The 15,208-nt window shown below is 31.6% G+C and overlaps 1 protein-coding gene across 6 annotated transcripts in view; it reads right to left on the reverse strand.

Annotated features, from left to right (window-relative positions):
• The window catches only part of CLEC16A (C-type lectin domain containing 16A), a 217,043-nt gene that overhangs the window by 101,014 nt on the left and 100,821 nt on the right, over positions 1–15,208 (reverse strand). For all 6 annotated transcript variants that reach the window (XM_051963155.1, XM_051963146.1, XM_051963162.1 and 3 more), the window contains exon 18: positions 7,630–7,750. In XM_051963155.1, coding sequence (XP_051819115.1) covers positions 7,630–7,750 — 121 coding nt within the window. The remainder of the gene's footprint in view (positions 1–7,629; positions 7,751–15,208) is intronic.

Below are 15,208 nucleotides of genomic sequence, written 5' to 3' on the forward strand. Positions count from 1 at the left end.
AAAATGGCAAAATTTGGGAAAAAAATTAGTTCCTTTAAGCCCAATCCACTGCTCTTTCTACTGTACCACAGTCCAGTTAGTACTGTTATGTTAGGCTAAAAGTATACTATGTCCAAAGAAGAAGCTTCTCAAGGAAAAATTGAGGAATGTCACTGAGTTAAGGTCTGGGAACATTTGCTAGTGATGCCAATAAAGTTCAGAGAGAAGAGGGCCGTGTATCTCCAAGGATAAAGAAAGATGAAGGAAACAGTTTAGCTCTAGTCTGGATATGGAAAGTATGGAGAAAATAAGAAAGATAGGGAATAACCTCCAAAACTTAGTTATAACGTGAGCCATTTAATTTAGGGGGGGGATAGCCTAGACAAGCTAACAATTAGGTCAGATTGTGTAGTCCTCATTTACCTGTTCTTCTGTTTGTACGAAGAGCTCCTCTCAAAATTAAGAACATTCACTATTTACTTTAACATTATTGACTATATAGTATGCATAATTAATTAATCAATTAACAATTAATCAACAAACATCTGTTAAATGCCTACAATGTGCCATATATCATCTTAGAAGCTGGAGTTATAATGCAATGAGAAGACACTATGAAATACAAAGATACTGTGCAGCATGTTTAATGTATATTGGATTGCTTGCTGTCTAGGGGAAGGGAGTAAGGGGAAGGGAAGGAGAAAAACTTGGAACACAAGTTTTGCAAGGATGAATGTTGAAAACTATCTTTGCATGTATTTTGATAATTAAAAGGTATTTTAAAATTTAAAAAGAAAAAAAGATACTGTGCAGGTAAGGAAACTGCAAAAGAAACGAAAGCAGAAATGTAATTACAACAACTTAAAAGATGTCCCTCAATTCCCTAGGGTGTTGGCATCAGCAAAGCATTCCAAGCAGCCAGCAAGGAATATAGTCAGGGAGTCTTTGATCTGGGAAATGCCTAAGGGACAAAGAGCTTACATCCTAATAGGTGAGATGACATGTACAGGTATAATGGCTCTCTGACACAGGACTTGAGCAGTGAGGACTGCTAAGTGACGGGAAGGAAACAAGCTTTGGAAACTGCACTAATTTTAGTTCAATTGCCAAATGCAATTATAGGTGTCTCACGTTGGGGAACCTTGAAAACATTATTACTTCTCTTTCTGTGTCTTAGTTTCCTCATCCTAAGAATGACAGGTTCATCCTGAAGGCCTCAAAATTCCCATAAGCTCTTTTCTAGGGTCCTATGATCTGTGTCTATTTCACTGCAACAGGAGAGAAAACAGCTTTATGGGCATCAAAAAAGGCTAAAGGTTATACTAGCCATTAAAATTACAAACATTTTCCTGCCTAAGAACTTTGGAAAGTCCCAAATATTTTAGAAAAATGAAAAGCATAGTTTAAAATTTGAAAGTCAGATAAGAGTAATGAAAACAAGTGAATGAAAAGATAGCTTTTAAGCATCAAACTGAAGAAATCAGGAAGGTAAGATTTTTCTATATGAACATTTTTAGGAGGTAGAAGGTAGAAGAAATATCTATTTTAAAAGGAATTAGGTTCTATTTAGAACAATTGTATCCAAAATTGAACAAAATGTGAAAAACATTCAGATCAATTTTTTTTTCTTTCTTTCTTTTTTTTTTATTATAGCTTTTTATTCACAAGTTATATGCATGGGTAATTTTACAGCATTGACAATTGCCAAACCTTTTGTTCCAATTTTTCTCTTCCTTCCCCCCATCCTTTCCCCTCGATGGCAGATTGACCAATACAATACAGATTGACAATATGTTAAAGCATAAATTAAATACAATATAAGTATATATGTCCTAACAGTTATTTTACTGTACAAAAAGAATCGAACTTTGAAATAGTGTACTATTAGTCTTGTGAAGAAATCAAAAGTGCAGGCGGACAAAAATATAGGGATTGGGAATTCTATGTAATGGTTCATAGTCATCTCCCAGAGTTCTTTCACTGGGTGTAGCTGGTTCAATTTATTACTGCACTATTGGAACTGATTTGGTTCATCTCATTGCTGGAGAAGGCCACGTCCATCAGAATTGCGATCTCAATTGCAAGGTAAGGAATTTTTGACTATAATTATAAAATTAATACTCTTCAAAGAATAGAAGATCACTCCTTCCTGATGACATCTGAATGATAAATTGAGCTGTTCCTATGACTGGTGCTAATTTTTGATAATGGTATTTGAAGTTTTAGTCCTAGAAGCACAGTATTTTCTTGTAGTTTAAAAATATTAATATTTTTCATTAATAATTCCCTTAATTTAATTTAATTTTTTTTTCTTTCTTTTTTGCTGAGGAAGTTGAGGTTAAGTGACTTGCCCAGGGTCACACAGCTAAGAAATGTTAAGTGTCTGAGCTCATATTTGAACTCACGTCCTCCTAACTTCAGGGCTGGTGCTCTATCCACTGTGCCACCTAAACTGCCTCATGTAGGTGCTATTTTCATAAAATTTAAGAACCAGAAGAAACTTTAGAATTTAGAGCCTATTATAGTCACTAGCACATAGTAGGACCTTAATGAATGTTTGCTTCTATGACTATCATTTTCTAGATAAGAGAACTGAAGACTGAGAGAGAACATAGTCACTATTGATAGTAGCTTAAATTCCAGGTCAGGTTTCTTAAATTCTGGATCAGTGGCTTTTTACTTTTAACCACACTGTCTCTCAAAGACACCACAAATATGCCTGCATTAGAGATTTTCTGTAGGCTTTTTATTTTTTTTGGGAAATAGAGGATACTAGACAAGATGACTTGGTAGCTGGGGGAAATCAAGAAGTAAAGGCTTACTATATGCATATCTAATTCTAATATGTATCATAGTTTAACTCATTTACTATCTTATGCTCTTCCCACAGTTTCAAAAGTACTTTCCCCATCATATACTTCAATGGGATCATGTCCATCCATTTCAATTCATTGCTCCCATGTCACCATACTGTGATCTCTTAACAATGTTACAGACAAGTCACTATATTAACTATAGAACTCAGTTATCTTAAAATCCTCTGAGGAGGAAGGATTTGTTTCTGGTCCATATGATCAATCACAAAATACGCAAAACAAATCTCTAAAGAATTTGAACACGTTGCAGATAATATGACCTTTAATAAAGGTCTAAAGTCAAAAGAAAACTAGCTCTCAGTGCATAGTACTCAATCCAATAAGCATTATCTCCCTTCTCTCCTTAACTGATTCTCTTTCTAAATTACTGAAGTTTTAAACTAATTGCTTAAGAACTCTTAATCATAAAAATCTTGTATATATGTAACCTCCTAAATATTTGTTAGTAATGATGAAGATGAGGATGTTAAATGATAAACAGCTTTTATCTTCCAAATGTCTTTCAGAGGAATGCAGAATGCAGAATGTAAGGAGGACATTTTATAGCTTTTGTTACTAGGAACATTTTAAAAACCTCCTATTGAGGAAAAACTAACTGAAGTTTTTAAGATGCTCTTAGTAACAAAACTTGCTTCTTAGTTTCTTTATCCATCAAGACAGTTAAGAAACTGTTATTTTTGTATAGAATAAATTTGATAAATAGTAGATAGCCTGAGGCCAATCCTCTGATGTATAGGGTATGTAGAAAGACAGATCTGAAAAACAAATTTCCTTTATTTCTACTCAATCCAAAGAGAAAATGACAACTTTGGCTTTAATATATTTCAAGTTTAGAACTCTTACCTGTTTCTTAAAAGATAGACAAAAATGGGGGTAAAGGCAAGAGTAGGATAACAAATAGGATAGCAAAGGTAATAACTAGAACAAAACTCTTAAGTGGAGAAACCACTCATTTCAGAAAATGCTCATTCAGGCTTTTGGTGGCAATACCAATTCACAGAAAAAAATTTTAAAACAATTTAAGACAGATAATATAATTACCTACCTATTGTGAAAAATAAAATAAAACATTGCATTCATCAATAAACACAAATTAATGAAAGAACATAGTCAAGTGATTAACATTAGGAAATCATTTCTATTTGAACAATTTTTTTAAACAGCTAAGACCAATAGAAACTCTTCAGATCCATAGGGAAAATTACTATATGGTCTTTGATAGACAGTAAGCATAACTTTAAAAGGTAAAGCTTAACACTCTCTTCCCAAATGCTTTTTTAAAATTTCCCAACACCAATTAAACATAGAAAGTCAGTTAGAAAGATGAGTTTTTTGCCTTTTCTGAAAGAAATGTTTTAGGTTTATTCCAGTACATAAAAAAGAATATATAAATGAACATTTACTCCAGTAGAACATGTCTCTAAAGCACCTCAATTATGATTGTAAGTTTGTAAAAATGGGGAAAGATTACAGGAATATACATTAAACCACATCAATGAGCATTACTGAAAAAAAAGTTGTAGCAGACAGGTACCAATCAAATAATCAATATGCAGGAAACAACTACATCATCCTGCTTTAAAAGTACAAACTAATATTACAATTTGATTTACTTTAAGAATATCTACTCATACAAAAACGACAGCTGTATTATAATCACATTTCCAGTCAGTTTATAAGACAAAATTTCATTTTTCTGTATTTCTACTTCATTTCTGAAAAAAAGCCAGGAGTATTATTCATCAAACACTCAGGGAACAAGTATAATTCATAGAGAGAGGAGAAATGATGTTAATTTCATGTTATCATTCCCTTGGAGAATTGGCAGTTTAATTCAAATATGACCCTCTTTCTGATTAGTATAACATATAGCCCAAGTTTCAAGAAGGAAGAAAATAGAGGAGGATGTTGGCAGAACATAAATAATACAACAAAAAATTAAGATTGGAGTGGCTAAGTTAACAAAAATTAAAATACAACCTACATTTTGTGTGGATCTTTAAAATCTTTATGTAAGGTTCCATTTGAACAAAAACAATTTTTAAAAACAATTTGTATTTCAAATTTTATGGAAAATGTTAGGATATTCATAGTTAGGAGAATTTGTGAATGGCAACAATGTATAATGCATATAAAAATTTGTTTAGCTATATTTAGGCCTCCTTAAAAAGTTCTGCTATTACAATTGTTTCAAACCACTAAACCTTTAACATTTAAAAAGACCAATTTCATGTTAATAAAATCACCTTAAGTGTTTATTTATAATTAAAGTGGTTGTTATACCTTGTTATTTTAATGTTGTTTCCCATATGAATAAATATATTTTAAAATAGACCAATCAAACTTGAATTGCATTCTCTTTCAAAAGAAAACAACAAAATGGGGAAAATATTACCCACAAAAGCCACAATGGCCACATGCATTTGCTTTTCAAATGCCACACAACTGCCTCTCAAATTTCATTGTAATTAACTCAGCTCACTCTTCTTTTGCTCAAGCAACTCTCTAACTCTAAGTATTTGAATCTGAATGGCATGATTGCCATTTAATTCATAATGTATTTGGATAAAATGTTGACCTGTACTTTTTATCATTTAACTATTTATTCCAAAAAAATTCTCAAAAAACCCCATTTGAATTAAAATATACTTAAGTTACCTAATGTGACACATAAAAACAAGAAAACACATGAAAAACTCTTTGTGATTGCAAAATGCTATGATTATTATATGCTTTTTAGTATATTGATATTGAATGATCACTAATTTTTTAGTCTTTCATATTACTCTTCTGTTCACACTATCTTGAAAAATATTGCTTTTTTGTTTTAAACAAGGTTAACTATAAAACAAATGAAAAAGTACTGAATCAGTTTTGTGGAAAGAATTTTTGTATAGTGATATAGGACCATAATAATAAATACTGTTGTTATTGTTGTTTCAGTCATGTCTAAGTCTTCCCTTACACCATTTGAGTTTTTCTTGGCAAAGATAGTGGAGTGATTTTTCATTTCCCTTTCCAGCTTATTTTACAGATGAGAAACTAAAGCAAATAGAGCAAATTCTCGCCTAATTGGTAAGCCTCAGTGGTACTGCTTACATTCTGATCTGTCTGAAACAATTTAGTAGTTTGAGTTCCCTTCTAGTTCTATGATCTTATGATGGTGTGATGTTATGTTATTTTCACTGACCATATTCAATAAATTCCAAGAAATCCACCTACATAAAAGTTATGAAACACCTGGCAGACTTACAATTTTTCAAATATCCATGACTAGTTTATTCAGTTAGTTAATAATATGGTACCAGTGAAAGCAATGGCATAGGTCTGAATCTTAGATGATCAAATATGTTTCACATACTTTGTCAGTTGTCTTATAAATGTGTGCAACTGATCATGAGACAGAAAAGTTAAAAAGTTCACAGATAGCCATCAATAACTCATTCTTGCTACAGGAAAAACAACTGAAACTACATAAGTTGGTAGCATCACCCCTCTATATAAAAGTAGCACATTATTACTACTACTATACGTTTCAAAACTACTTAGTTCTTGGGATTAAGAAATAGTTTGGACAAAATGAGTACGGCAACCATGGCAAAATTACAATGCTCCTCATTCAACTTTAAAGAAAATAGTCAACATGTAAAGGAAAATCAGGCAATGTGTAAGGATTTTTGAGAAAAACTATTAATCTAATCATAACATTAATATATTTCTTCCAGCTTGTGTTTCTACACAATTTTCAGCCCAAGATCACTAGGAAGCTTAAAAATATGGGAAGAAACTCATGAGAGGGAAAGGGCATACTCTACGGGATGATTTAAAATTTTCCAGTTTTACTGAAAATTATACTGAAGCATAAGGAATCAGAACTAAAACATGTATTTATTTTATATTCAAGAGAAATCTTTTTGTACTTCTTACTTTCAAACCATTGGGTCTAAAAGTTTAAAGAAACTACTTCAAAGAATTATTTGAGAAGAACACAGTATCAAATAAAACTTCTCCAGTAACCTTTCTGAATCTACCCATAACCCTTGATTTGCTTTTACTATTATAACAAATTTTCATTCACTAGATTGTTTGGAAGAATTACTTTGCTCAGGCTTAACCCCTTTTAGGTCAAATGGGAAAATACTTCCAAAAAAAAAAAAAAATGATCCCCATTAGCCAACGAATCAATTAAAACTAGTAAGCAAAATTCTTTGGACCTTTATTTCAGTTGGCTATTCATAAAGACAGAGGAGAAAAGTCTCCAGCATATCTCCTGACATTTAATTTCCCCTCACTGATGAAAATATTCATGGTCAAACTCAAGAAAAACTTTTTAAAAAAATGTTCAACATAAGCAATCCAATACTCTTGTGTTACCTATTAGAAATGACAATAGTAATAAGGCAAAGACAGAGTAAAGAAAACTAATAGCATAGACAAGAGAATTAAATTTCTAAGAAAGGGAAAAAAGAACAGATGCAAGCAAAGAAAATAAAAATAATTAAGAGATTGAAAACAAGTAAAGACAGGAGAAACTAATTGGCATAATTCTACAGATATAGAAAGGGGTTAAAAATAAAAAGCATTTATAGTCTAACTCAAAGTAGAGAAAAATTAGTGTATTTTCTTCAAATTAGAGTAGACATCATACAGATGCAGTATGGTTAGTAAAACTGTCATTTGGCAAGACAAAAGTCAAATGTTTATTTGTTTTGCCCCTGTAAAGGATGCTGTTAGCTTTCTCCACAGTTATTATGAATAACAAAGGGTTACTTACTCAGATCCAGAACATCATCTGTTTTTATCAAGTCCTCTTCTCTTGTCAGTGGTAACTGAGTCTCTGGTTCATCTCGAAGCTGCAGTGACAGTGAGCGGTACATGAAGAAAACTCGAATTGCCTAGAAAAATACATAAGAAAATAGAAACAGTAAAATTGCAATTTCATTTATATAAAGCTCCACATAAAAATCATACAGAAGATCTAAATGCAACACAATATTTAACACATACTCCTCCCCCCCCCCCCCCCCCCCCCCCCCGCCACACACACAAGTATGCATATACACTCATCTCTTAGTCTCACTCTTCTGGCATAATTATACCTGGATAACCAAGGTTTTCATGGCAAAAGGAAATAATCAATCAATTAAGCATCCACTATAAGCCAGGATCTATGCTAAACATGGATGAAAAATAAGCCTACTCTCAAATGTATTTTTTAAAAAATTTTTATTTTTTCAATGAACAAAATTCAAATTTTTACTAACCTCCCCCAAATACTGTAAAAACGCAAACAAATAAACATAAAACTGGCTAAAAAAAAAAATATATATATATATATATATATATATTCTGATAACAGCACTTTTTGTGACAGTAAAACATTAGAAACAGAGTAGATATGCATTAATTAGGGAATGACTAAACATTATAGCTCCTGAATAGTAGCACAAGGTATTATCAGTAATTATGTTCCACAAGAACTGATGCAGAGTGAAGTAAGCAGAGCCAAGAAAACTATATATATAATTACAACAATGTAAATGGAAATAACCATTTTTAAAAATGAATAAATTTATCAAAACTACCAACAGGAGTCAAAGAAAGAAATATGAAAGGATACCCCTAACCAACCTTTTTTGTAGAAGTAGGAAGTGCACAGATATTATACATTGCACATGTTTTTGGACTTTTTCCAATGTGTTGATGACTTGTGCTAATTTTTTTTCCTTTTTAAAAAATACCATTTGTTATATGGAATAGCTGTCTTGGAGAGGCAGAAATACTTGTGAAAATTATGATGAGTTAGAAAATGAAGACATTAATAAAAACTTAATTAAAAATAACAAATATACAGAAAAGCAAAACAAATTCCTGAATTAGCTGTATCTAAAAATAGAGGATTCATTCTGCAACTTCACCTCCTCTGCTTAATTTTAATTGCCCAAAGTTAACACATGATAATACTGAAGTAGGAGAAAGTGAGGACAAAACCAATAAATATTTAGGCAAGATTTTAAACTTTTCCTTTGGGGTACTGAATGATTTTAATTTATTCTTCTTTCCATTCTTTAGATGATTCTCTTGTAGAGCATTAACATGGTCAAGTCACAGAATTTGCAGTTGGAAATGACTCTGGCAATCATCTAAATTCAACCTACACCTGAAAGGAATTCCCATCACAACATATTTGACCAGCAATCTGTTTCAGGAAAGCAGACAGCAAAATAAGAGGAAAAGCAGCAATTGATCTGCTACCTATAATAAAGAAAATCCGTATAGGGAAGTTGGCTGTATAGAAAGTAATTAATTTTACACAAACCAAATGCTTTGGGGGTTCATCTTGCTATGGCCTCTCTCTCTCTCTCAAAAAAAAAAACCAAAAACATACTCTAGATTCTATCTTTATTGTCAACAAAAATTTTGGGTGAAGGAAAAAAAAATTTTAATTCTTTTAATATCAGTGAAGCTGTATCTTTACCTCTGTAGAAAAAAATAGTACTCAGACTTAAGTGTCTCTTTTTTCATATAAAGAGGAAGAAATCTGTTTTTTCAAATCGACATCAGAATTACTAGCAGTTATCGGTCATCTAGTGCTAATGGCCATAGTTAATGTCTTCATGTGGATCATCTCTTTTCCAATGCTAAAAATCAGTGGGCTCATCAATCTCATTTTGCCTCTATTTCCCCATAAGAGATTTATCAAGAATAATATGAGGGCATTTCAACCCATTTCACTAACTTTTTGGTAAAAGATTTTTAAGTTAAAACTAATAGTACCACAACTGTGATCTATTGTATAGTTTCATCATCTCCAAAATGAGAGATTGTTAAGTAGAATTCAGAGAATCTTCTATAGAGTTCTAACATTATAAATGATTAAAGTTCTTACTTAAATACCAATATAACTTGTCTTATAATCCCTGTCAGGTAGATAGCACAAATACTATTATATCTAATTTACAGATGAACATGAGGTTAAGGGAAGTTAAATGGCTTGCCTGTAGATGATCAGCTAGGAAACAGAGGAATAGGACATGAAATAAAATCATTTGATTCTAAGTCCAATGTTATTTTTATTATATTATGCTAAAAAAAAATGGAAAGGAAAGTATCCTTCCCCAGAAGTCTTTATTTTTGCTTGAAGAAAGATGAATTTCCACTGGCTAATTTCCTAAGTGAGCCTCGAGGAGCTTAAACAACTCAGTTTCGTGCTTTGAGCTCTTCTAAGGAAAGGCTTAAATAATGCTATTGCTTTTTTTTTTTTTTTTAAAGAAGTTTAAAATGTCTGCACCTACATAAATAATATGTAAAGAAACAAAAAAAAAATAACGTAATCCCATCAAGCAATAGCCACTTAAGCAAAGGTTCTAATTAAACCCATGCATTTATGTTAGGTAAAGACCAATCTTGACAGAGCTATCCTAATATGTTACACAGTACAAACTGTGGGTGGCCACTGACAAGTTACTTAAGATTTCAAAAGAAAAGTTCTGCCCGTATATGCAATGGAGGAAAAATTCTACCAAATTTTCAGAAAGCTGAAGTCTCATTTTCAAGTCACCAGTTTAACACTCCAGAAGTATAAAAGGACATATTTAAGTGAAGAAAAATTAAGCAGAATCCTGGCCTGTACACGTGAAAATAGAATCCTTATATGTCTTATTACAATCCATTTCTTTAAAAAGTGAAACCTCAAAATACAAAACGTGTACTGAATTTGGCTCAAAATGCAGGTCTTTTTTGGTAAAACATCTGGTTTCACTATGAACAACAAATGGGAAATATTTCCAGGAATATTTTAAAAAAAAATAAAATCTCCCATTACATTTCCTGTTTCTATACAAGCCCATAAAAGAAAGTATCAAGCTTAAGAACCAGGCACTATGAATATTTAAAAGCATATATATGAAAAGAGCAGACAGCTACATTTCTGAGCAGGACTAATCCAATGGTGATCAAACTTTGCATGAGCAACAATATATAGTATCAACATGTGCCTTTGAAGTCTGTCTATGCACCCAGGTATTCCCTCATAATGGCCAAAGATAAGTTCTTTTATTTTTCTCCTTGAACTCTCTCACACACATACTCATGCCAAAGTCCTGACGCAAAATTCATTTTTTTTGCTTATTAATTTTAAATTTTTTCTCAATTACATATAAAAATGATTTTTAACCTTTGTTTTTATAATTCTGAGTTCCAAATTTCTCCTCCTTTCTTTCCTGTTCCCCATCGTGAAGGCAAGCAATTTGACAAAGGTTATACATGTGCAGTCATGTGAAGTATATCATGTTTGTGAAAGAAAATATAGATCAAAAAAAAAAAAAAAGGAAGCAAAACAACAGTATGCTTTGATCTGCTTTTAGAGTCCATCAGTTCTTTCTCTGGAGGTGATTTTTCATCATAAATCTTTCATAATTGTGTTGAATAATTTATTGCTAGAAATAAGCATGTGACCTATAGCTGATCACATCACAATATTGCTATAATTGTAACCAATGTTCTGGTATTGCTCACTTTGCATCAGTTCAAGTTAAATGTTTCCAAGTTTTTCTGAAAGCATACTGCTTATCATTTCAATAATATTTTATCACAATCATATAGTACAACCTGTTCAGCAATTCTCCAATTGATGGGCATCCCCTCAATTTTCTATTCCTTGCCACCAAAAAAAAAAAAAAAAAAAAAAAAAAGAGCTGCTATAAAGATAGGTCCTTCTCCCCCCACTTTTAAAAAAAAAATCTCTTTGGGATATAGACCTAAGAGTGGTATTGCTGGATCAAAGGGCATGTATAGTTTTATGGCTTTGGAGTCACAGTTTCATATTTCTCTCCAGAATAGAGGGATTAGTTCACTATTCCACCAATAGGGCACCAATTAGTGCCCTAATTTTTCCACATGACCGCCAACATTTGTCATTTTCCGTTTTTGTTCTATTAGCTAATCTGATAGGTATGAAGTTGTTTTGTTTTTAACAAATTAACAAACTCAGAGTTGTTTTAATTTGCATTTCTTTAATCAGTAAAAATTCAGAACATTTTTTCATATGACTAGAGATTTGATTTCTTCATCTGAAAACTGCTTGTTCATATTCTTTGATCATTTATCAATTGAGAATGATTCACATTAATATAATATATATTTGAGAATGGAGCCTTTATCAGAGCAATTTGCCATTAAAATCCTCCCTGTCCCTTCCCACCCACACCCCCCCAAATTTTCTGCTGTTTTTTAATCTTGGCTGCATTGGTTTTATTTGTGTAAAATCTTTTTTGATATAATGTAACCAAAATTATCTATTTTATATCCTGTAATGCTTTCTATCTCATTTAATAATAAATCCTTCCTTTATCTACAGATCTGACAGGTAAATTATTCCATGCTCTCCTAATCTGCTTATGGTATCTTTGTATCTAAATCACGTATCCATTTTGATCTTGCTTTGGTATATACAGTGTGAAGTGTTGGTCCATACCTAGTTTCTACCAAACCACTTTCCAGTTTTTCCAGCAGTTTTTGTTCAACAGAATTATTGTTCTTAAAGCTTGGATCTTTGAGTTTACCAAACACTAGATTAGGATCATTTCCCAATGGGTACTCTGTACCTAATCTATTTTGCTTATGTACTACTCCATTTCTTAGTCAGTACCTGACCATTTTGATGATTACTGCTTTGTGATAGTTTGAGATGTGGTATACCTAAGGCTGTCTTCCTTCACATTTTTCCTTAATATTCTCAACCTTTTGTTCTTTGATGAATTCTGTTATTTTTTTTTCTAGCATCATAAAATGATTTTTGGAGTTTGGTGTAGCATTGAATTAATATATTAATTTAAATAGAATTGTCATTTTTGTTATATTGGTTTGGTCAAGTTATGAGCTATTATCAAGTTATTTTCTCTCAATTGTTCAGATCTAACTATTTATGTGAACAGTATTTTGTAACTGTATTAGTATAGTTCCTGCCTTTGTCTTGGCAAGTAGTCTTCCAAATATTTTATATTATCTATAGTTATTTTAAATGGAATTTCTCTCTCTTGCTGCTGGGGTCTGTAGGTTGTAAATAGAAATGCAGATGATTTGTATGGGTTTATTTTAAATCTGAAGCTTTGCTAAAATTACTATTTTGACTGGCTTTTAAGTTGATTCTCTAGAAATCTCCAAGAATACCATCATATCATCTGCAAAGAATGATTATTTTGTTTTCTTATTATCTATTCCCTCTATTTCTACTTCTTATTTTATTGCTAAAGCTAACATTTTTTAATACAGTATTGGATAACAAGTGGTGACAATGGGCATCCTTGCTGATCTTACTGGGAAGAATTCTGGTTAAGCTCAACAATACTTAATACCTGCTGTTAGCTTTAGATGAAGATTGCCATTTTAAGAAATGCTCCATTTGTTCTGAAACTTCCTAGACGTTTTAATAGGAATGAGTGTTGTATTTTGTCAAAGCCTTTATTGAGATAATCATATGAATTTTGTTGATTTTGTTTTTGATAGGGTCAATTATGTTAGTCTCCCTAATATTGAACCAGCCCTTCATTCTTGATGTAAATCCCACCTAGTTATTGTGTGTAATCTTTGCAATATATTACTGTGGTCTGCTTGCTAGTATTTTACTTAAAATTTTCACATGAATATTCATTAGGGAAATTGGGTTTATAGGTTTCTTTTTCTGTTCTGGCTCTTCTTGGTTTAGGTATCAGCACCATATGTGTATCACAAAAGAAATTTGGTAGGCGTCCCTCTTTACCTGTTTTTCCAAGTAGTCTATAAAGAATTAGAATTAATTGTTCTTTAAATGGAAGAATTCATTTATCAAGCCATCTGGCACTAGGGATTTTTTTTTAAATGAACTCACTAATGGGGCACTCAATTTCTTTTTCTAAAATAGTGTTATTTAAGTGTTCTATCTTCTCTTCTGTTAATCTGAGCAATTTATAATTTCATAAATATTTTTTCATTTCACTTTAGATTGTCAAATTTATTGACAATAAGCAAAACAGCTCCTTGTGGTGAATTCATCCTTTTCATTCTTGATACTGGCAATCTGGCTTTTTCCTTTTTTAAAATCAAATTAACCAATGGTTTAACTTTTTTTTTTAATTGTTTTTCCCCCCAAACTACCAGACACCAGCTCTTAGTTTTATTGTTCAATAGTTTTATTGCTTTCAATTTTATTAGTCTCTCCTTTGATTTTCAGGATTTCCAATTTGCTATTTCATTTGGAATTTGGAGATTTTATATATATATATGTATATATCTTTATTATTCAAATTTTATTATCCAAATTATTTTATTATTATTATTGTGTAAAAATAAATGAAAGATAGGATACCAACTGACCAGGATTTCTAATTTGCTGCTTAATTGGGAATTCTGATATAAGATTTATATAAACAAACAAATAAATGTATGTATATAAATGAAACTTCAAGGCCTGAGAAATCATGATATTCTTAATTCCTTTTTCTTCCAATATAAATGATAGGATACTAACTGACCAGATACCTTCTAACAATGCTGGTCAAGCAGTCATTTGCCCAAAGTCACACAGTCAGTATGTGGTAGAGGCAGGACTTGTATTTAAGTCTTCTTCACTCCAAGCCCAGATTTCTACTACTTCCGTCTGCCTCATTTTTAACACAAAAAAATTTAATTTAACAAACTATATATATACATTATATATATATATATAACATATACTTTAACATGTATGGGGGACTACTTACTATCTAGGGAAGGGGGTGGAGAGGAGTGGAAAAGGTAAAACAGAAGTTTTTGCAAGGGTCAATGTTGAAAAATTACCCATGCATATGTTTTGTATATAAAAAGCTATATATATATAAAAGAATAAAGCAAATCCATTCACTAGGGAATTAAGAAAAAAAAGAAAAGTGATTCTGGTTTCTTCCTCCATGAAGTACACTATAATTTATATATGGTTACTTATACACAGAAAGACTCACTTGAGAAATATGCTTAACTTCCAAACATCATTTTAATGTGAATTATTTCTGAAAATATGACAAGAATTCCACTAATTAGAAAATTCAATTTGAGAAGACTGAGGACCTAAGTCCAAATTAGTGTCTCCTTCACCACTACTACCCCTTACTGCCCCCAAAAAGGAAACCTTCAATTTCCTCATGATTATAATAAAGAAAAATGGATTGGAAATTTCTCTATGACTTAAGAGGCAAAAAAAAAAAAAAAAAAAAAAAGAATGATGAAAAAAGATGAATAATGTATTTTAAGATTTGATTTGCCAAAGAAAATGTCAAATGCTTTAAGGGCTTAGGGAAAACATGTAAACTAATGCATTACTGGTAAAACTGTGAAGTGGT

This window comes from Antechinus flavipes, chromosome 1 (assembly GCF_016432865.1).
Source record: "Antechinus flavipes isolate AdamAnt ecotype Samford, QLD, Australia chromosome 1, AdamAnt_v2, whole genome shotgun sequence".
Classification (NCBI taxonomy): Eukaryota; Metazoa; Chordata; class Mammalia; order Dasyuromorphia; family Dasyuridae; genus Antechinus; species Antechinus flavipes.